This window comes from Nerophis ophidion, linkage group LG18 (assembly GCF_033978795.1).
Source record: "Nerophis ophidion isolate RoL-2023_Sa linkage group LG18, RoL_Noph_v1.0, whole genome shotgun sequence".
NCBI classification, from domain to species: Eukaryota; Metazoa; Chordata; class Actinopteri; order Syngnathiformes; family Syngnathidae; genus Nerophis; species Nerophis ophidion.
Genome location: NC_084628.1, coordinates 9,324,738 through 9,349,828, shown reverse-complemented (window position 1 = coordinate 9,349,828; position 25,091 = coordinate 9,324,738). Strand labels below are relative to the sequence as shown.

The 25,091-nt window shown below is 38.8% G+C and overlaps 1 protein-coding gene across 4 annotated transcripts in view; it reads right to left on the bottom strand.

Annotated features, from left to right (window-relative positions):
- The window catches only part of LOC133537579 (uncharacterized), a 217,715-nt gene that overhangs the window by 172,937 nt on the left and 19,687 nt on the right, over positions 1-25,091 (bottom strand). For 2 of the 4 annotated variants that reach the window (XM_061878720.1, XM_061878723.1), the window contains exon 4: positions 11,278-11,470. In XM_061878720.1, coding sequence (XP_061734704.1) covers positions 11,278-11,347 — 70 coding nt within the window. In that variant the 5' untranslated portion in view covers positions 11,348-11,470. Of the gene's footprint in view, positions 1-11,277; positions 11,471-21,705; positions 21,775-22,284; positions 22,374-25,091 lie in introns of those variants that run through there. The other 2 variants (XM_061878721.1, XM_061878722.1) reach the window with 2 other exon arrangements.

Here is a 25,091-nt window from a genome sequence, read left to right as displayed (position 1 = left end):
TAAACACAACATTATTAATATTGCTACTACCAGAGGTGGGTAGTAACGCGCTACATTTACTCCGTTACATTTACTTGAGTAACTTTCGGGATAAATTGTACTTTTACGAGTAGTTTTTATGCAACATACTTTTACTTTTACTTAAGTATATTTATAGAGAAGAAACGCTACTTTTATTCCGTTCCCTTTACCTACATTCAACTCGCTACTCGCTACTTTTTTTTATCGATCTATTAATGTTTGTTTTGGTTAATGACAGCTTCAAAGTAGAATCTACGCATGCCTGCGTTTCACCAATCACATGCAGTCACTGGTGACGTTGGACCAATCAAACAGAGCCAGGCGGTCACATGACCCGATTTATACAAGTTGAAAAACGTATTGGGGTGTTACCATTTAGTGGTCAATTGTACAAATTATGTACTGTACTGTGCAATCTAATAATAAAAGTTTCAATCAATCAATAAAAAGTGTAAAGGAAAAAAGGCACTTTTTATTTCAACCGTACTTCCCGTCAAAAGCCTAAAGACTGATCGCACAGTTCCTGTCTTCACAATAAAAGTGCCGCTCCATCGCACCTGCGTTAACAAAATAAGAGTCTCCGAAAGCCAGCGCAAACAAGCTAGCAAACTACGGAGTTTGCCGCCAATGTATTTCTTGTAAAGTGTATAAAAACAAATATGGAAGCTGGACAAATAAGATGCCAAAAACCAACAACTTTCATGTGGTATTAGACAGAAAAGAGGAACATTTTTCTCCTCCATTTGAAAACGTGGACGTCTGAGTCCAATCATTGCAAGTCATCAGAATCAGGTAATACACCAATTTATATTCTTGTCTTCATGAAAGATAGGAATCTATATGTTAAACATGCATGTATATTCATTAAAACACCTTCAACATGTGAACAAAAATGGCAAAATAAATAAATATAAATTATATACTGTATATATAAATGTATGTGTATATCTATATATATATCTATATCTATATATATATATAATTTGTGTGTGTATAAATGATGTGTGTGTATGTATGATATGTGTGTGTAGAAATGATATGTGTGTGTGTGTGTATGTATATATGAGGTAGATCACCTCGACTTGGTCATTTACTAAGTAATTGATAAACGTTGAAAAACTTATTGGGGTGTTACCATTTAGTGGTCAATTGTACGGAATATGTAATGTACTGTACAATCTACTAATACAAGTTTTAATCAATCAATCAAATCAATGAATGCCTACTGAGGCTATGGTGCTGTTAAGTTATTGTGGCTCAATGTGCCATTTTTTAAATTTTATTTTAATGTACTATTATTTAATATATATTATTGTTTTAGTTGCTTAAGAGATATTCCTGGCTCTGAATTTGCTCATTGCTATTTTTATGTTTTTGTGCATTATTTGTTGCCGTAATCAGGTTACTCATCAGTACTCAGTAGTTTTTTCACAACATACTTTTTACTTTTACTCAAGTAAATATTTGGGTGACTACTCCTTACTTTTACTTGAGTAATAAATCTCGAAAGTAACGGTACTCTTACTTGAGTACAATTTCTGGCTACTCTACCCACCTCTGGCTACTACAGATAATTTGATCAAAAATTCCCTAAAACAACCCACTACCTATAATATAGGTTTTTTAAACATAAGATCCCTGATAAAAAAAAAATGTCTGCTGTTACCTCAGAAATTGCCTGTTCAGATGTTATGATTGTGGCTCAGAGATTTGTATGTAGATTATATTTATTTTCCATAACAAACAGGATAACTTAAATACCCTGGCAGTGGCAATAAGCTCAAATGTTTGTATTTACATTTTTTGAGTTGATTTTCATAAAATATGCTATTTAACTGCTACTGTTTAACAAGGACTGATTTAAATTGTGTTTGCACAACAAATGTTTTGGCGCTTTTGTTCATGTGGGAGAATATTCCAATAAAGGTGCACTACACACTACTTTTGAATTCATTATTGGGCTTTGCGTATACAATACAGTTAATCGTGATTAATCGGAGAAATAGTGCGATTAACTTCGATTAAAATGTTTAATCGTTGCCCAGCCCTACTTAAAATACATATATTTTTTAATAATCTGGGTTGTTACAAAATTACATTTCTATTCCCATTTACTTAAAACAATCAAACTGTACAAGAGTAGTACTGTGTGATGTTATTGTATGGATTTTAGCAAGAAAGTCAGTGAAGACTTCTGTCTTTCTGGAATATCATCTCGATTGTCTCCAGCATGTTACTGCGTGTCTCATATCTCTAACTACATCATCATCAAGTGAGTTTGCAAAGCTAATGGTTGTATTACGTATTATATTTCCTTTGATTAAAAAAACTTAATAAAGCAATCATCATCTCCTATGTCTCCATCAACTACTTCAAAACTAATAAATTCCTGACTTTATAAAGAGAAAATAATGGTCCCTTTGATTCAAAATCCATCCATCCATTGTATTCCCTTTTGGGGGTCGCGGGGGGCGCTGGCGCCAATCCCAGGTACAATCGGGCGGAAGGCGGGGTACACCCTGGACAAGTCGCTACCTCATCGCAGGGTCAACACAGATAGACAGACAACATTCACACACTAGGGCCAATTTAGTGTTGCCAATCAACCTATCCCCAGGTGCATGTCTTTGGAAGTGGGAGGAAACCGGAGTACCCGGAGGGAACCCACGCATTCACGGGGAGAACATGCAAACTCCACACAGAAAGATCCCGAGCCTGGATTTGAACCCAGGACTGCAGGACCTTCGTATTGTGAGGCAGACGCACTAACCCCTCTCCCACCGTGAAGCCCTTGATTCAAAATAAAAAATAATAAGAGAATGTAATGTAATACATAATATATGTATATCCTAACAACCTTGTAATGCTGAAATTTAAAACATATTTGAAGCCAATTTTAAAAATACAAAGCTGACCAGAGTGCTTTCCAAATTAAGGTAGTTACAGTATAAAGTAGTTCACTATATCATATTTAAAAATACAAGATTTCTCTTAGTGCAGGAGGTAAATCGGCCGACAGCTTCACACATACACACGATAAATATAAAAACAACTTGTGCTTCATATTTTAATAATTTGAAAGTCTATTTGCCCTTTATCTTCTTTTCTATGCTTTGTGAATCTGAAAGCAATATCAAAAGCCTGAGGATGTGACCATGTGACATAAACAGGAAGTGTTGCAAAGGGTAAATCGACCCAATTCAGATCGCTCCAAAAGCGCCTGGAGGACTGTCTCCAGGACCCGCACTTTGCCGACTGCATGGGCTGGGTCCTTATACGCATGTGGTTGACGAATTGAAACACAGCTTGTGTCTCTTTCTGCCCCCTGAAGAGCAGCTTACGAGACGACTTTGCTGACGTTAATCAGAATCCGTATCAACTTTATGTACCGCATTTTTCGGATTATAAGACGCTCCGGAGTATAAATCGCACCGGCCAAAAATGCATAAAAAAGTAGGAAAAAAAGACTAGAGTATAAGTTACATTTTTTGGGGAAATGTATTTGATAAAATCCAACACCAAGAATAGACATTTGAAAGGCAATTTAAAATAAATAAATATGACGCATAAATAACGAACTGAGAACGTGCCTGGTATGTTAACGTAACATATCATGGAAGAAGTCATGAATTGATTAACGTGGACCCTGACTTAAACAAGTTGAAAAAGTTATTCGGGTGTTACCATTTAGTGGTCAATTGTACGGAATATGTACTGTACTGAGCAAGACACTTCACCCTTGCTCCTGATGGGTGCTGGTTGGCGCCTTGCATGGCAGCTCCCTCCATCAGTGTGTGAATGTGTGTGTGAATGGGTAAATGTGGAAGTAGTGTCAAAGCGCTTTGAGTACCTTGAAGGTAGAAAAGCACTATACAAGTACAACCCATTTATCATTTATTTACTGTACAATGTACTAATAAAAGTTTCAATCAATCAAAGTCATTCAAATAACTATAACATATAGAACATGCTTTACGTTTACCAAACAATCTGTCACTCCCGATCGCTAAACCCGATGAAATCTTCCTCGATGTCGCTTCTAAATAATATATTTGATATTTTACGGTAATGTGTTAATAATTTCACACATAAATTGCTCCAGAGTACAAAATCGCACCCTCGGCCAAACTATGAAAAAAACTGACTTATAATCCAAAAAATACGGTACTGTAAGTGGATTTTAGTTTATTGTTGTAGCAATATGGTTGTTGGAAATAAGGATTTTTGTGATTTCTGATCATTTGCTAGATCACCAAATACTCTTCCGTGTGTTTTGTTGTGTGTGCGTGTGTACAGCACATTTCAGCTTGTCGTCAACGTTATTTTGGCTTGTTAAAAGTTAAAATATAACCTCCTTGTTCTGTTTGTTTGATATCCAGTACTGTATAGCACTTTATATTGTATTTAAAGTATACAAACCTTAACTAAAATAGGGTTGTTTGTCGAGGCTGAAGCCCATTATTCATATTTACTTAGTATTTTATGGGGAAATTGGCTTCACTATACAAACTTTTTGATTTAATAACCCTGGTCAAGAAGCATTTAAAGGGGCTGTTTGCAACATTTACACAGATGTCTGGAGGGCGCCAACTTTCAAATGTATTTTACACAGTATATATTGCCCTCTTACAGCTTCTTGTGCGTCATGACGTAGTTACGTACGTAAGTAACACGTGCATTAGCTTTAGGTGTAGTACAGTATATTCCATCATAACAACAACATGACTGAAAATTGTTCGTTGCTTCTCTCGAACTGCCTTTGTAAGTGTGCACGCACCACCTCCGCGTACGTGTTGACGAGACCAGGTAAATGACCGCCGTAAACACCAATAATTTTACTTGGGGCAATAAAAAATGTTGTTGGATCAACTTTGTAATTTTGAAAGATATGGACAATTGTCAAACAAATGTGTTCTGTTAAACCGCTAATGGTAACATAAGCGAGCCAGTGGTGTTCTTGTTATATTTCTTGCTTTGAAAAATGTTACTGTGAGGAAGTTGAAAACAGCGCCTTTGAGTTCATAAACCGAGGTTCCACTGCAGTTCATTCAGACCAGAACTTTGACATTTTTACATTAAGTTCACTTCTTGTTTGAAAAAAGGAAAATTGTACTCAAGTAGGACTACTGTTACTTTGGAATAATATGATTCAAGTAAAAGTAAAAAGTAGTCATCAAAATAATTACTTCAGTAAGATAAGTATTTCGTGAAAAAAAACTATCCAAGTATTGCGTAAATTGTTAGTAACTTCTGATGTATTTAGTAGCTATTTTTTAATGATTATTCGACAACAATTGAAGTTGATGTGAGCGTGCGTGTGTAAAGCATATACAATTTCTTCCAACATGTTTTCTCTAGTTGGAAGTACAATTCTTGTCGGCTGAAATGTGAACATTTCTACTGACACAGATGACAGCACATGATATAATTGTAATTTTTATCAGTTTGAAAGTAATAATTGAAGATTTGTGCTGCCTTGTCTGACGTCATGTCACTTTTTACAGTCAGTCTGTTTCTATACACTAAATTAGTCTGATTTGTCAAATAATTTAGTTTCTTCTTTTCATACATGTGAAGTTCTAATTCCTATGCTCTTGTCTCTAATGTGGACTGATGGCCATACGCAGTGTGCCTCTCTTACTGTCCATACCAGAAAAAGGCTTCCTGACAAACTAATTCGTCTTTGCAAGCTTTAATCAATAGATTATAAGTAATTGTGGTAAAAATAAATGTATTGATCGGAATGAAACTCAATGTAATGGAGTAAAAGTAGCCTTTCTTCTTCACAAAAATACTCAAGTAAAGGTATGTTATTTTAAAAGTATTCTGACAAGTACAATCTTTTTTCAAAAAATTTACAAAAGTAATTGTAACAGAGTAAATGTAGTGTGTTACTACCCATCTCTTAAAATGAACACATAGTAAGTTATTGGTGATAGTCAATGATTATTAGGTAATACTTAATATTGCAGAATATGTCATAATTTGTTATTTTTGTTGTTATTGTTGTTGGCTTCTGCTGCGGTTGTGTCTTATTTTTTTTGTAGTAGAGATGTCAGTTGTCTGCTGTAAGATTAAAACTGCATTTAGTGTTTTTTAAGTGCCACTCATGCTTACAAACCTTGAGTGGCAGCTAGCTAAACAGCGAGCTCAAATGTTCTCACTCCTCTCCGATTTAGTAAACACATCATCGAAAGTGGTATTTATGACGTAAACACATCGTCTTTAATGTTTTTTGGTGCATCTCTAAGGTGGTCAGACGTGGATGGATGTGACGAGGATGGTGCGGGCTGGAAGTAAAACCACTACTTGCAAAAATAGGTCACTTTCATTAAACTTTAAATAATATTGATGACATGTTTTTTGGGTGTTTGTTTCCCCTGCAATGTATTTTGAAACAAGCAGCCCCTCATCTTTGCATTCTTCCACGCCTTCTTACTTCTAAAAAGGAATAATAGAAAAGTAAAATTTGACAGAAAGGCTGAATGATGCAAAGTTAATATCATTTTGATACAGAAACCAGGAATAGCACATATACATGTTACAACATACAATTCCAGATTTGCAACGAGGTGTGAGGGGAAAGGCATCCGGTCTAAAGCTGCCAGCCTGAGAGAAGCTGCGCTGCTCTATTTTCCATCATACTACATGGGGTGATGTGTTGAAGGCGTGGGATGTGGAGTGTAGGGCACGTGTGTATGTGTGTGTGTGTGTGGTGTGCATTGTCCACGTAAGTGTGTGTGTCTACTTTAAGCCTGCAGAGTGGATCGGTTTAGCAACCTTGGTTCTCAACAGCACAGCCAGTCAGTCCAACAAAAGTCAACAAACAACAGGTGTATGTCCATAAAAGACAGGGACGGAGTTTGTTGCGTCTTCGCTGCACTGTCCTCTCAGAGAATCTCAAAGCAAGACCTTCCACTCTAATCCTCTATTTCTGGTCCTCAAATTCATCATACTTCGCCATGCAGAGCAGATGGCGTCTCCAAGAGGTTGTCCAGTTTGTGATTTAGACCGAAGCCCCAAAGTCTGAGTGCCCAGAGCTCTGTCCGGATCCTCCGATCATATGTGGTAGCTTTGGGGTGCCTTGAATAGCTGCCACAATCTTCCAATTGGTTGATACACCATGGCAACGCTTACTTCAATCAGCAGATGTCCTGTTATAATGATTCTAAATAGGTAGATATCTGCAACATCCTCGACTGAAAGGGTCGCCAGGCGTGTGGCACTCCGCTTCTCCCAAGAGTCCGTTGTGTGTCAGGCCACAACTGTTCAATCAGGACAGGCGGCATTCGCCGAACAGGAGATTTTGTTGAGAGGTAGTTTATCAATTCCATTGTTTAGATTAGGGATGTAACAGTAAACGGTATAATGATAAACCACTGTAAAATTCCAGGCGGTTAGTATTCCACCCATGCATCCATTTTCTATTGCTTGTCCTTCTCGGGGTCGCGGGGGGTGCTTTAGCCGAACACCGTTTAAATTTTGAAAAATCAAAAAACTGTCATTTATTAATGCATTTTAGGCAACACTGCTTACTTCCTGGAAACAAAGTCACCGCGTGCGCACTAGTGCCGTTTTGCTAGACAGAACATGACGGAAAGCAACAACACGGACCTTGCACTACTACATTTTTCCTTTGACTAAACAGAGCCGAACCCTTTCTTTCACTTTATTTCCTTCACTTCACTTTTGTAGTGTAGAATCCCGGTGTGCGTTTAATGGCGCACTGCTGTAAGATGGCGAGTGTGATAGGTGTGGACAACATTGCAGACAGAAGCATTTGTAAGAAACTTAAAGTGTTAATGACAAGAGTTACTGTGCAGCAAGTGATGTGTAGAACATAGGAGTGTAACGGTACGTGTATTTGTATTGAGCCATTTCATATGGGGGTTTTGGTTCGGTTTGGAGGTGTACCGAACGAGTTTCCACACGGACATATTAAGCAGCGTGTCGCACGTTGTGTAAACAATGCACATCGAGGCACAACACACGGCATGCCAGCAACGACTGGGCTACGATAGACTGACCATACGTCCTCTTTTCACCGGACATGTCCTCTTTTGCGAGGCTGTCCGGGCGGAGTTTCTTAAATGCCTCAAAAGTTTGGCATTGTGAGTTAAGGTAGCGTGTATTTTCAATGCACGTTCAGGGTTGAGAAGGGGTTAAAAAGAAAACAAATTGTGTGTGCAGCAAAATTTGTGAGGGAGGTGCAGAGACAGAAAGAGCGAGAGTGTTATGATAAACGGGCTCTGCTTTTTACCCATAGATTTATCAGATTTAATTTTTTATTATCTAAAGCAGGGGTGTCAAAAGTGTCCCCCGGAGGCTATTTGCGGCCCACAGCTAATGTTTTAAAGAGCTACGGCACATTCTAAAAATACTATTAAAATAAACAAAAACATAAAAAAGATACATAAAAAAGCTTAAAAGTTAAGTGTAATTTAGAAAAAGTTGCAATGTTGACTAATAAAAAAAAAGCTGGTTTTTTTTCTTTCAAACTGTCATTGCTCAAAACAAAATATTGAATCAAAATCAATGTTATTATGAATTATTGACCTATCCAATTTTCCGATTACTTCACATCAAATATTCCACTAAGAAAAATATTTTGGTGGAAGATTTTGCAAATTTGGTAAATAAATAACCAAAAATTTTATATTTTGTTGTTTTCTTACTGTACCGATAATGAACCGAACCGTGACCTCTAAACCGAGGTACATACCGAACCAAAATTTCTGTGTACCGTTAAACCCCTAATAGGACACGTTCCCACAACTTGTTTATAAAGTATTTAGTTTGTTTACTGGGTTGGTCACTCGTCTTTTAACTTTGTCAGTGATCCAATAAAATCATCCATTCATCCATTTTCCAACTCTTGTCCCGTTCGGGGTTGTGGGCGGTGCTGGAGCCTATCTCAGCTGCATTGGGGCGGAAGGCGGGGTACACCCGGGACAAGTCGCCACCTCATTGCAAGGCCAACACAGATAGACAACATTCACACTCACATTCACACACTAGGGCTGATTTAGTGTTAAAAATCAACCTATCCCCAGGTGCATGTCTTTGGAAGTGGGAAAGCCGGAGTAAGCAGAGAGAACCCACGCAGTCACGGGGAGAACATGCAAACTCCACACAGAAAGATCCCGAGCCCGGAATTGAACTCAGGACGTTAGTATTGTGAGGCACCTGTTCTACCGTGCTGCCCAATTAACATCAACAATAGCTCAAATGTTTTGTCATCTTATCAAATTTTCGCAAGCTGTGAAGTATTATCACGCTAAGGCACAAAGATGTTGTATTAGATGTGTGAGGTATCACCCCTGTCTATTTTTTGGGCCGATCTGCAGCACTGAATCACATGGTGTTGTTGAAGTAGAACAAAGTTTGTTTATTTGACTTAATTTTCATTAGCCAAATTTCTTTTTGTTGTATATTGATATCAAAAAGCAAACACCACGTTTTTTACATTAGTTGTGTTTTTTTAATTTCACAAAGTAAATCATGTGACATAGCATTTTGTTAATGTTTTATGGTGAATAGTTCATTCCTGTACGATACATTTCTTTTCAAACTCTTAATGGCTCGGTCCAGATACAGCATGTCCACGTACATCCATTTGTACACGTAAATGTACATAACTTAAAGGCCTACTGAAATTAGATTTTCCTATTTAAACAGGGATAGCAGGTCCATTCTATGTGTCAGACTTGATCATTTCGCGATATTGCCATATTTTTGCTTAAAGGATTTAGTAGAGAACATCGACGATAAAGTTCGCAACTTTTGGTCGTTAATAAAAAAAGCCTTGCCTTTACCGGAAGTCGCAGACGATGACGTCACCCGTGTGAGGGCTCCCCACATCCTCACATTGTTTATAATGGGAGCCTCCAACAAAAAGAGCTATTCGGACCGAAAAAAACGACAATTTCCCCATTAATTTGAACGAGCATGAAAGATTTGTGGCTGAGGATATTGATAGCGAAGGACTAGAAAAAAAATAAAAAATAAAATAAAGTTTAAAAAAAAAAAGGCGATTGCATTGTGAGTGATTCAGATGTTTTAGACACATTTACTAGGATAATTCTGGGAAATCCCTTATCTTTCTATTGTGTTGCTAGTGTTTTAGTGAGATTATATATTACCTGATAGTCGGAGGGGTGTGTCCACGGGAGTCTTGACGCCAGTCTCTGAGAAAATTAGTCACGGCAGCAGCAGCAGCAGCACGACAGAAGTTCCGCTGATCTCCGGTAAAAGGCGACTTTTTACCACAATTTTCTCACCCAAACCTGCCGGTTGACAAGGGGTTCGGGATCCATGTTCGCTTGACCGCTCTGATCCATAGTAAAGCTACACCTCCGGGAATTTTAAAGAAGGAAACACCGTGTGTTTGTGTGGCTAAAGGCTAAAAGCTTCTCACCTCCATCTTTCTACTTTGACTTCTCCATTATTAATTGAACAAATTGCAAAAGATTCAGCAACACAGATGTCCCAAATACTGTGTAATTGCGCGATGATAAGAGACGACTTTTAGCCGCCAGTGGTGCTGGGCTAACATGTCCCTTCCAACTCGAGACGTCACGCGCACGCGTCACCATTCCGCGACGTTTTCAACAAGAAACTCCCCGGGAAATTTTAAATTGTAATTTAGTAAACTAAACCGGCCGTATTGGCATGTGTTGCAATGTTAATACTTCATCATTGATGTATAAACTATCAGACTGCGTGGTCGGCAGTAGGGGGGTTTCAGTAGGCCTTTAAACAAATACTTCTATCAAAATGTAAAAATAGAGATAAAGGCATCATGTAATGAGAAAAAGCTGACATGTTCATATTATTAATGAACAAAAACACAAATATGTGTCTTTAAATACGCGGATAATGTTAATCTGTAGCCTTTTCACACCCCATCCCAGCTGTTTAATACAACATGATCATTTATTGTGATTAATAATTGTAGTTATTATTTTGGCCATAATCGAGCAGCCCTATGTGTAAGACTAGATCTTATATGAACACTAGACGTCTTATTGCCATCAGGTGCCATCTTGCACAATTCTTACATGTGTTTTATCTCTTATATCCATTAGGTGCCATTTGTTATGATTTGTCACACCAGGTTAGAGTCTGAGTGTTATTCTCCTTAGTTTAGTGGCCTGTTATGTTTTCCAATGCTCCTTTGCTCCCTTGGTTACGTTATTTGTTGCTAGGTGGCTGAATAGCCGCACCTGCTTTATGGTTCTTGATAAGCGTCCTCACCTGGTGGACAGGTTGGCGTTGTAGCTGGGTGGAATGGTGCCTCCTGTCCTGGAGTCAACTCCAGCATCATCACCGCCCGTCGCTCTAGCTCTGCAGACACTGACAGAACCAGCCGCCGCCATTATCGTCTTCAGGGGGTCTTCCCACGATGCCGCCTCCTGCCTCGACTCAAGCTGGTTTTCCCAGGTCTTTCCTGTGTTAAAGAAAAAACAAATATGGTTAGGTTTAGCATTCTAAGAACATGTACCAAGATGAGGTAATCAGAAAAAGATTTCCAATTTATGAAGAAACACTAATTACTTATCATTAGCATGTAAGAAAGCGCATGTAGATAAGAGAATAAAGTGTTAGGGTTAGAAAAAAAATGGGTTTATTACTTTACGATAGAAAAAAGACAGAAAATTGTTATAGTTTCTATTAAGTGCACAAAGATAAGGGAATAAAAAGGTTGGGCTTAAAAAAAAAAAGAAAGTTTGACGATTCAGGAAAAAAAACATTCCCAGCAAATTAAGACTTCAGAAAAAAATGCACATGGGGAAAAATGCAAGTTTTGGAAAGGACAGAATAAATAAACAATACCTTATGAAAGAAAAAATGAATGGGTTAGGGTTAACATTTAAGAAATGTTTAAAGATGAGGCAAAAAAATGTGTTGGATTAGGAAAAAATATTAATTACTTGATTAAAAAAAAGGGTAAGTGCAAAATAGTGATATTTTTCTCATGATTTTCCTCTCATAAATCACAGCTTTTTTTGTACATTTCTGATTTTTATACTTGTGTCTATTTCTGTTGCCTCTTATAGCTATTTTGTTGTTTCGTATGATTATGTTGATGCATATGATTATTCTGCTTCAGCTTATGATGATTATACTTCTTTTTGAGTTTTTTCATCTTATATGTATGACTCTACTACTGCTTCTTCTTATATAATGGTCTCAGTAACATAGTTTACATATCATGTGTTTTGCACATCCGTAGTGTTCTGCTGTGATAATTATATGTTGTGGCTTGTATTTTATACAGTTGAATACATTACTTTACACTTTATTTACATTATTCAGTGGGTGGAGGTGTAGTCAGCGCTGATTGTAGGAGCAAAAGTCACTACCGCTATCCAGGGTGCTGAGCGCCATCGAGCAGGGGCGGGGCGTGTCCTGACGGCGAGACACAGCTGGCAGGTGATTAGATTTCACAGATGGTACGTGTTAATGTAATAATCTGTTAACTTTAACAGTAATCAGCCGGGAGCAGAGGGTGAGAGATGATACGGATATGACTGAAAAGTCATGTTCTGGGAAACTTTTATTGAAAGGAAAAATTATCATTACAACATTGTTGAACCTGCACGCTTGGCTCTTGTGCCGTGTCTTCAGTGGAACTGCTAGGAAGCGACTTTCACAGTGTATGTTACCTATTACCTTTTTAAGCACCTGCACTGTTTCAGGAAAACCAACTTGCAATTAGGTACTAGTATCAGTAGAAATGTAAACGATATGCATTCGTCAGTCAACATGTCAATCACAGTACATAACAAAAAACCATTAGCATTAGTTTACATGATGACATCATGCTCAAGAAGTCAAAGTTATTTATTGTTGTTGAAGACATTAAAGGCTCAATGTCAGCCTCCTCTCCTGCACCTAATACCTGCTGAGTGTCTTAAAGGGAGGCTCTAATTGGAGAGATTCATCACATGACGGATGGCGGCGGTTGTGTTAAGAGGGCTCTGAGGGCACTCGACAGCACACCATAAATCTTAATTCACGCATGTCGCCTTGAACATATTTGCATCCATCATTTCAGCACGTGAAATTAACAGCGAAATTTGATGGAACGGTCGAGCGCCCAACATTCCACTGATTTTCCTTCTCTTTTAGCGCCGACTCTGGCCTCTGGAGTGAAGAGATAGCATTGAAACACACCTTAGTCACGTTTTGTCCGGGATAAATATATCAGGTGACACTGAATTGCAATGTTTGTTGTATCAATGCATAGTTCGGAAGCTGCTTGAATAACAGCCTCTTTTAAACACACATTGCCATATTAGCATTTTATTTGCCTATGCCAGGAGTCAGCAACCCAAAATGTTGAAAAAGCCATATTGCATTAAAAATACAAAACAAACAAAAAAAATCAGTTTTAAGCCGCTAAAAATTAAAAGCCTTTTGTATGTGTTATAATAAAGGCAACACATTATGTAAGTGTCTAAATTAGTTATAATATTAATATATTTTTTACAACATTGGAAAACATTAGTAAAACGGAGGGTGAGATAACTTTTGGAAATTACTGTCTTAGAAAGGCCAAAGGCATAGATGTGTGTGTCCAAGTTATAGGAAACGGCAGGCTTTCTCTTTTAATTTTACAATCTTTGCAAGATTGGAAACGTTTGCTGTGGTGCATAACAACATGGCACACAAAAAACTTATCAATATTACATAACTTAAATTAAATTAGCTCAAATATACCTACAAACGAGGCATACTTGTGCAATATGTACATACAGCTATCCTAAATAGCACGTTAGCATCCAATAACTTGTCGTCATGCAGTGACCAAATACCATGAATTGATTAACGTGGACCCCGACTAAAACAAGTTGAAAAACTTATTCGGGTGTTGCCATTTAGTGGTCAATTGTAGGGAACATGTACTGTACTGTGCAATCCACTAAAAAGAGTTTCAATCAATCATGTCTGATTAGCACTCCTCACAAGTCAACACGGCTCCTGTTTGTGCATTCAAGCACAGCATAAAAAGTTTGGTGGACAAAATAAGACAAAGAAGTAGTGGCATAAAACATGTCTTTCTGTGGTAGCGTCGAACGAAGTTGTACATGCAAACAAACTACGGTAAATTTAAGATCCGTCGAAATTAGTAGGACAAAATGGCGCTTGCCAAATACTCTCCTCAGTGAAGCATGTTTAATATAAACAGTGGGATTTTTAAGAATTAGGTTTGTGCCTTGTTTGTCCTCCTACAGAAACCACATTAAAACAAAAAATATATACTTTTACATTTTCAAATATTTTTGAAAAAGTTCCAGGGAGCCACCAGGGAGCCACCAGGGAGCCACCAGGGAGCCACCAGGGCGCGGGTTGCCGACCCCCGGCCTACGCCTTTCACACAGAACCTTGTATTAACAGTTATACTAGTGTAAATATTATAGTAAAAGGTAAACAATTGTGCAAATAAAACCTCTACGCTAACATCCATTAAATATGTATTTTTTTGTTTCTCACCGTTTTGATAACTCAATGATAATTCAATTACTGACAACCATTTGAATAAATTCCAAAAAAAAGGCCAAATTAAAAGAAAAGAGAATTGGTAATCACCACTATCTAGTGTCTTTTACTTGCTTTTATTGCTATATTTCAGAGCAGCAATGTACTCAATTATTCTTCTGATCTGTGTTCAAGCAAGAATTGCATTGATAATTAGCAAAACAATGACAGTTGCTGAGATTTAAAGGCCTATAAGGGATGTTTTTTATGAGCCAAAACCCAACTAATCTCACTCTCGCTGAATACAAGTTTAAACATTTGTCAAATAATGAACACATACTCGCCTGTGTTATTGTCATTGACGGACACACCACATAGTGGCGCTGTTATTAAACCCCAAAGTTGATTCGATTTGAAATTCAAGCTAAAGGTGTACAGCCAAATTGCCACAAAGTTTGGAACACTATAAGGCTTGTGAGGGGCGTGGCCTGCGGACCTGCAGCAAAGTGGGATGTGCCAGGACCGGCTTCGAGATTAGCGACAGGTGCGTAGATTACACAGCTGAGAGTCTTTGTCTGATCACCTGTCGCTCTGTTAAAGGCAGCAGTCAGGAAGGAGAGGAGGGGTTGGATGGTGGAGAATGAAGCAGAGCGCGAGCGAGACACTGCAGAAAACCCATTCGTGTGCTCACTTGAGGAATAAAAGACAACTGCTGAGAAGCACCCAAAAGACTTAGCACATTTATTAAAGAATAAAACTATTTTGTAAACCTGGAACAGCCTTGGAAGTCGATGATTGGTGGTCCATCGTACCTGGAGGAGCTAGACCTCCATAAGGATGTTGTGATCAGGGATCTATTTTTGGTGCCAATTCCGATACTGATCATCTATGATTGAGATCGACTGATACCAACACCGATCACATATCTTAACTGTAATTTTTTTAAATGTATCTATGGTGAGTGCTATTGACAGTTTAACAATATCAGCACAATATTTAAACTAGTTCCTTATTCTCATTATAACATACAATTGTTTGAGCAAAACAAACTCAAAAAACACAATAACTAAATGTTTTTATTTTTAGGGCCCCAGCAGTGGATGAAGCACCGCAGATGCAATGTAGAACACCGTAAAGGCCTTTTTATAATCGCTTTTATTTAGCATTATTGTCAGACGCTTTTTTAAGGACCCTAACATGCACGAAAAGTCCCCAAATTTTACAGGTGCAACATGTATGGCGAAACATTTCATATTTCTGGGTTGCTGATAATGTAATGTTAAAATTAGATCTCTAGTGCCACCTTTTAAGACTGGTAAAAATTAACCCCTTCCACAAGTTTGACGTATTAACACAAAATGTGCTGGAGACCTATGTTAAAGTCTTAAAAAACCATACCTAAAAACGAACAGGAAGTCGGCCATCTTGTTTTTATTCATTATTTTATTCGTCAACAATGCAGTGCTCAGTATTCCGCATATTTATCACAGTCAATGCCATAATAATATTATGTGTACATTTGTTGCATATATGTGGTTTGTAGCCGATTGACAAATTTGCAAACCCAGTCCCAGGACAGCCTTTCTAACGGCTATTCCAGATAAAAGAACCACAAAGTACAAGTTACAGTCAAGCAATTAATGCTAATACATTACGTCAAGATTTATAAATTCATGGTTATAATACAAAAGCAGCACATCAAAATATAGGGCCAGCAGAAAGTATTGACTTTTATGGTTCTGATTCAGTAGTTACATGTTTGCTTTACTTTCAGCCAAAGTTAAAGCTTTTTCATCAAATACTTTCAGTTCAGTAAGAGGGTTTTTTTTGTGTGGCAAATCATTGCCAAATGTGGTCTTACAGGCCCCTGCTCCACATATGCCACCCACCGCTCCCCTTGTGGCCACTCTCCTTGGATTATCTTTTGTCGCAAAGGGACAAAAGTACGGCGGAAGCAAGATGATGTGCATATTCAAAAATCTATTTCTGAAAGGAAAACTTGATGAAGCAACTAAAAGATTGTCTCAGACATGCGGCCCGCGGGCCAATTGCAGCCCGCTAGACATTATTATGCGGGCCCCACCTTAATAAGAAAGTATAATGTTAGTGCGGCCCGCGAGTTTTATATAAATGGTGCTTGACAGTGTTGTGTTATTATTTGGGTCCAAAATGGCTCTTTCAACGTTCTGGGTTGCCTACCCCTACGTTGGTGGAAAAGCGGAAAATGAGTGAAAGCGACAACAACGTTGCCATGGAAACGAGGGTTTTCTTACGTGCCTGGCTGCAGTCACACCGCGACACCTGTCCGTTAGTAATAACAGTCCCCGATAACCTGGACCAATTCAAACCGTTATTTTTTTTATTTTTATTGTTTACTTTGCATTGCCTCACACGATAAACACTACATTTATTTCTATATGACGTCGGATAACAATCCACCAGCCGTCAGTTTTTTGCCGTTACTTTCCCGGCTATTATCTGCCCACCGCCCTGTTTCTGTCGGTAGGAAAAATGGAACGACACACATTGCGGAAATAACATTATTCTCCCTGCGTCGGCTATATACAAATATATTCCACAAGCCCAAACATGTCTTTTTCAAAGCCTGCAGTGAAGAGAAAGGTTAGCGATGAGTAAAGACAATTCCAGGAAAAGTGGGGGATGCAATATTTCGTTGTTGAGCACAGGGGCACCCCAACGTGTCTTATTTGCACAGAGAAAGTTGCAGTGCACAAGGAATAAAATTTGAAACATCATTACACAACTAGACATGCAGAGGAGTATGCAACATTTTTTTAAATAATTGTTTTCTTCCGGCCCAGCCTCACCCAGACTCTGCATCCAGTGGCCCCCAGGTGAATTGAGTTTGAGACCCCTGCCCATAATAAATTCATAAAAGAACCAATCTGTGTGAATATTTTTTGTGACCAACAAGTATGTGTTGCAATCACTCTATCACAAAAAAATAAGAGATGTAGAAAGTATTGAAAAGGCAAGACGCTCATGACAGTATGTTCTTTACAAGTGTATGTAAACTTTTGATCACGACTGTATTATCAGCATGCCTACTCCTACTTTCTCTCGGTGTGTAACATGTTTAGCCTCGTCCTAGTACTTGATACTTGATTATGGCATTTTAAATATTAAGAAATGCCGTTTATTTGCCCTAACGAAGGTGATTATTATTAACTTAGGGGAGCGTTGTATCACTGTGTATGAAGAAACACAATTAGCTGCTAACTTCCATCCATCCATCCATTTCCTACCGCTTATTCCCTTTCGGGGTCACGGGGGGCGCTGGCGCCTATCTCAGCTACAATCGGGCGGAAGGCGGGGTACACCCTGGACAAGTCGCCACCTCATCGCAGGGCCAACACAGATAGACAGACAACATTCACACTCACATTCACACACTAGGGCCAATTTAGTGTTGCCAATCAACCTATCCCCAGGTGCATGTCTTTGGAGGTGGGAGGAAGCCGGAGTACCCGGAGGGAACCCACGCATTCACGGGGAGAACATGCAAACTCCACACAAAAAGATCCCGAGCCTGGATTTGAACCCAGGACTGCAGGACCTTCGTATTGTGAGGCAGACGCACTAACCCCTCTGCCACAGTGAAGCTAACTTGTCAAAAATAAATACAAATATTAGCCAGAGGGGATCGACGTTACTGATCGGCATTAAAAGAGAATCGACATCCTGACAAGAATAATTTTATGAGCATGATTGGTTAAAAAACATCGAGCAAAACTTCTTAACGGGGCAACTAATTGTTCATAAATCATTGAGCATTTGTAATAGTGTATATCTGCAGTGCGTGTGCGCCAGTATGTCTTCCAGAAACATTTTGCGCACAACCCGTAGGGGGCGTCGCGGAAAGTCAATTACTACTCCGTGACACTAATAAAAATACTAATTGACGTCACAGAGCAGGTCCTGCGCGTGTGCCTTTGATGTCTTCTGGCTTCCAGCGAGACGATTCCCACTCTGATTGCTTTTTCAAAGCCCGTCTGCACAGCGGCATATGTTTCGAAGTGCCTCACAGACGCTGTGCAGAATGCAGAAAAGGTTTAACAACTCTGTCAATTAGCAGGCGGAATGACCAACCAGGTGTGCGGGGATGAGAAGAGAAAATGGAATGGAAAATATTTATACCGCCGATGTCTTTGTATGGGAGACGTAAAAGTGGTGCGTAAATTGATATTTCTAAAATGCCTTGTTGTAATGTGTGTGCTCATTCCAGGTGTTCATTATCATCCGCATTACCGAGGCTGTGTGACACCATATTATTTACGTATAATGACACAAAACAATATGCTCCTTTAGGTGTCTTCAGGCAAAAATTTCAGTTTTTTTTTTCTGCCGCCTTCTACAAATTGGCTATTAATGTTTTATAATGTGGGAAAACAACGGAAAAATATGCCTCAAAAGTCACGCCTGGGCAATTATTTTGACTCGGAGGGCCAAATTTTCAGAAAAAAAAATGGGTCTGGGGGCCGGTATATCTCATTTTTAGGAATACTGATACAAAACCTCACAATAATTTCAGATTGAATGCTAAAAACGTTATGACAGACCGCCTTAAAAAACAGAATAGAATTTTTAATTTTTGGACTGAACGAGACACCCAGAATTTGCATGAAAATAAAGAATGTGGGATTTACAATATTAACCACGACCTATAAAACACTGAATATTGACAACATATGTACGTCACACCACTTCTTCCCTCGCCTTTTGTTTGTTCCTTTTATAGTATAATTAAATCATAAATTCACCTTCACGTCGTGTCCGGTCAAGTCAGAGCAAGTTAGAGCAGGCCTGGGCAATTATTTTGACTCGGGTGGCCAAATTTAGAGGAAAAAAATGTGTCTGGGGGCCGGTAGATCTCATTTTTAGAAACACTAATACAAAACCTCATAATAATGTCAGATTGAATGTTAAAAACGTTGTGAAAGATCGCCTTAAAAACGGAATGGAATTTTACATTTTTTGACTGAACGAGACACCCAGAATGTGCATGAAAATAAAGAATGTGGGATTTACAATATTAACTACGACCGATAAAACACTGAATATTGACAACATATGAACGTCACACCCCCTCTCAATCGATATATTTTACAATCAAGCAAAACGCAACAAAAATGTAACAAACAGTGAGGGGGCGGGGCAGGGGGGGGGGGGGGTCCGGGGGGGGGGGGGAGATGGGTGTCAGCGGCGGCGATGACCAAGAAGAACGCGGAGTTGGAATATAATTACAACACTTTATGTACATATTTATATACATATTTATATAATATTTACATATGAATATAATATGTAACTACAGGCTCCATTCACAGACAGAGTCCCATTGCTTTTATCAATCAATGTTTACTTATATAGCCCTAAATCACTAGTGTCTCAAAGGGCTGCACAAACCACTACGACATCCTCGGTAGGCCCACATAAGGGCAAGGAAAACTCACACCCAGTGGGACATCGGTGACAATAATGACCCAGTGGGACGTCGGTGACAATGATGACTATGAGAACCTTGGAGAGGAGGTAAGCAATGGATGTCGAGCGGGTCTAACATGATACTGTGAAAGTTCAATCCATAATGGATCCAACACAGCCGCGAGAGTCCAGTCCAAAGCGGATCCAACACAGCAGCGAGAGTCCCGTTCACAGCGGAGCCAGCAGGAAACCATCCCAGGCGGAGGCGGATCAGCAGCGCAGAGATGTCCCCAGCCGATATGAGCGGTCGAGCAAGTCAAAAGCCCGAAAAATATATATTTTTTATTTTATTTATTTTTTTTTTTTTTATTTGTGGCGAGCCGCCACAAATGAGTGAATGTGTGGGAAACCATGCTGTATGTAGAAATGTTTCCGCTGAAGTGTGCTCTTTTTAATGTCTTTTGTATTCTTTGGGTTTTTAATGCAAACCTCTTGTTTTAACGAGGGGTTTTTTTTACCTTATTTTCTGTGTACTTTTTGTATCTGCACTGCAACCACGTAATTTCCACATTGTGGGATAAAAAAAAGCATATCCTATTCTAATACAGATAGGTAAACACACTGCAAAGTCTGTCTATTTTTAGTGGTGATGGAAAATAATATTACAAAACAGTTAAAGGCCTACTGAAACCCACTACTACCGACCACACAGTCTGATAGTTTATATATCAATGATGAAATATTAACATTGCAATACATGCCAATACGGCCTTTTTAGTTTGCTAAATTACAAGTTTAAATTTCCCGCGAAGTGTCCTGTTGACGTTTGACGTCTCGGGTTGTAGCGGACATTATAAGTAGTCTGCTTTAATCACATAATTACACAGTATTCTGGACATCTGTGTTGCTGAATCTTTTGCAATGTGTTCAATTAATAATGGAGAAGTCAAAGTAGAAAGATGGAGGTGGGAAGCTTTTAGCCTTTAGCCACACAAACACAGCCGGTGTTTCCTTGTTTAAAATTCTCGAAGGTAAAGCTTTACTATGGAACAAAGCAGTCAAGCGAACATGGATCCCGACCACATGGTGAGAAAATGGTGGTAATAAGTTGGCTCTTACCGTAGTTATGAGCGGAGCCTGCGTCCTCCTGCAGCAGCTGCGGACTATTACCTCCTCCCACCGGAGACACTGGTGGTCACCACACCCGTGGCAACACCCCTCTGACTTTCAGGTACCATATAATCTCACTAAAACACTAGTGACACAATAGGCAGATAAGGGATTTTCCAGAATTATCCTAGTAAATGTGTCTAATAACATCTGAATCGCTCTCACTGCCCTCGCCTTTTTTTTTATTTATTCTAGTCCTTCACTCTCAATACCCTCAGCCACGAATCTTTGATTCTCGCTCAAATTAATGGGGGAATTGTCGCTTTCTCGGTCCGAATCGCTCTAGCTGCCGGTGGCTATGATTGTAAACAATGTGAGTATGTGAGGAGCTCTACAACGCGCACATCGTCTGCTACCTCCGGTAAAGGCAAGGCTTTTTTATTAGCGACCAAAAGTTGCGAACTTTATCGTGGATGTTCTCTACTAAATCCTTTCAGCAAAAATATGGCAATATCGCGAAATGATCAAGTATGACACATAGAATGGACCTGCTATCCCCGTTTAAATAAGAAAATCTCATTTCAGTAGGCCTTTAACTTCTTTTTACACTTGCACAACAGTTAAGAATGTTGGTAGTATCCCCACCTGAATTCCGGTCACACTATTTTGCACCCGATGATCCATTCCTTCATTGATATATCCTTATTAATGGAGCTATTAAAAAGAATAAAAAAAGCAATATACATATATCAAGTGATCCAAATAAATAAAGGACTTCCTACCGTAGTATATAATCAAAACTATATGAATACATTTACCTCAAATTGTACACATGCATGTATATATATATATATATATATATATATATATATATATATATATATATATATACACAGTACATATATTTAAAGAAACATGGGATATGACCTTTTTACCATTCAAGTCTCCTTAGAGTACAGTACAAAGTTATATTTTATATGACAAAATATTTATTTATATTTCACTTGTCCTTTACCTTTCTCACACATATAAACACTACAGATATCTAAAAAAAATGTGAATTGTGGCTTAATGACATTACTTTTGTCATACAGTGCTAAGTTAGCATCCATTCGGGAGACTATACACAAGAGGCTTAGCAGTACATTTTACAACAGACATTGAACAACAACATTGTAGACTCTATGGCACTAATATATGAACATTTGTACTAAAACTACATACCTTTTTGCCTTTTCAACCAGGAGATAAGAATTTAACATGCTTTAGAATCTCTTATCTATACGCACTTCTTTCCAACCGTCATAAATTTTATTTTTAAGTGAGCATACGCAAGGGCACACCAACTTCCTCTTTAGGGAACGGAAGTTTTCAAAATAAAGCTTCAAATCGCTTTCTTTAACATAAAATAAACAGCATAGACAACGTTTAACATTAACAAACCACATTTCATTAACAATGTTCTAAAGTTGATTCGACAGCTGTTAACTTCTTTTATGTTACTTGTATGGCAGCTCAGAACGTCCAAATGTTACTTTAAAACATTTCTTGTACAATTAAAAGTATATTGGATGGCAATAGTTTGAGACTGGAATAATTAAAATTATTGTTTCATAAAAAACTGTTTGAAATGTGTTTGAATGTATTTTATCCAACAGCAAGGACAGGACCTAAAGAAAGGACACGTCCTGGGATTTTTTTTTTTTTTAATTAGTGAAGTGAAGTGAATAATATTTATATAGCGCTTTTCTCTAGGGACTCAAGGCGCTTTACATAGTGAACCCCAATATCTAAGTTACATGTAAACCAGTGTGGGTGACCCTGGGAGCAGGTGGGTAAAGTGTCTTGCCCAAGGACACAACAGCAGTGACCAGATTGGCAGAAGCAGGGATCGAACCTGGAACCCTCGGGGTTGCTGGCATGGCCACTCTACCAACCGAGCGATACCCTCCCAAATGAATAAAGTAGATAATGACATCTATTTGGTATCTATTGCTTTTAGGGATGCGAAAAGCTTTGATTTATTTAAATTATATTGCTTTGACTTATTTTTTAATAACTAAGTCATAAAAAACTGATTAAATGGAGTGTCTGGAATTTTCAATAAGCTGACATAGTGTCATGATCTGAGTGATAGTTTTTGTGTTTAGTGTTTAAGCCTGTTTTGTGCTTTTATTTTTGTTCCACTTCCTGTTTTGGTTCTGTCCTACAGGGAGTCACTGATCACAGTAATGCACACCTGCTTTTGGTTAGTAATGAGTGACCTCCCCTGCCTCTGATCACTAATCAGGAGGGTTTATTTGTCAGTGTCGCCTTGCTCGCAACACTGGGTTGTTGTCTATTGTGTGACAAATGCTCATGTTCTGCCTTTTGTTCATTGTATTAATTCACCTTCCTTATTAGCTGCACATTGTTTCCTGTCACTGCATTCTGGGGTCACGCCAAACCACAGCGTGTGTTTTCCTGACACATTGTTTTTACAGGGCTGCTGCAATAGAGCGTACATGAGAGCGGTGGTGTGCGAGTGCTGTGATCTGTGTGGCAGCGAACACCTGACATTTAAAAATATATATATACATTTTATACATTTTACCGGGTTGGCGAGGAGATCTTTCCCCAAGGAGCTCAAGTACCTTGGAGTCATGTTCACGAGTGAGGGAAGAGTGGATCGTGAGGTCGACAGGCGGATCGGTGCGGCGTCTTCAGTAATGCGGACGCTGTATCGATCCGTTGTGGTGAAGAAGGAGCTGAGCCGGAAGGCAAAGCTCTCAATTTACCGGTCGATCTACGTTCCGATCCTCACCTATGGTCATGAACTTCGGGTTATGACCGAAAGGACAAGATCACGGGTACAAGCGGCTGAAATTAGTTTACCCCACCAGTTGGCGAGGCTCTCCCGAGCTCAAACTAAAGCCGCTGCTCCTCCACATCAAGAGGAGCAAGAAGAGGTGGTTCGGGCATCTGGTCAGGATGCCACCCGAACGCCTCCCTTGGGAGGTGTTTAGGGCAAGTCCGACCAGTAGGAGGCCACCGGGAAGAACCAGGACACGTCGGGAATACTATGTCTCCTGACCTGGGAAGAGCTGGACGAAGTGGCTAGGGAGAGGGAAGTCTGGGCTTCTCTGCTTAGGCTGCTGCCCCCGCGACCCGACCTCGGATAAGCGGATGAAGATGGAAAGATACATTTTATCAATGTACATATTTTTAATTTTGATCTTGAGCATTTATTCGATTTTTGATGTCTATTGAGGATAATGGTAGTTTATTTCAACTATTTTACCTAAAATACGCATTGACTATAAAGTATTTTTTATTAGTTTACTTGATCAATCAAACAAAATAATCAATAAATGACTCAACTATTAAAATAATCATTATAGCTGAAGCCCTAATCCTGATAACTGAACACTGAGGCAAAAGCACACACCAAATTATTAATGACAGTAAAATATTTGGCTTGCAACAGGAGAATAACTGACTAAATGTATCCTGTGTATCACATGTGTACTGAGCACATTGCTGGACAACACAGATAAAATTAATTGCACAGCATTCATTAGCAAACAACAAACATAGTACCCATGCACAAATAAATAACAATAAAATAAATCAGTAAATGATGTGCCTATATACTATCAGCTGCCAGGGAATTTAAAGGGTCTACTTCAGGCCTGGGCAATTATTTTGACTCGGGGGCCAAAATTAGAGAAACAAATGTGTCTGGGGGCTGGTATATCTGATATTTAAGAACACTAATACAAAACCTCACAATGTCTGATTGAATGCTAAAAATGTTATGACAGACCGCCTTAAAAAAAATGATTGGAATTCTAAATTTTTTTTACTGAATGAGACACCCAGAATGCACAGAATGTGGCATTTAAAATATTATCTATGAACGATAAAACACAGAATATTGACAACATAGTCTTCTAAAGATCCCAAAAACTCTTTTTAGACCTGGCATTCCAGGCTATAGGTACCAGACTCTGGAACAACTTGCACCAGTCCCTCTGTGATCTTGACTGTGT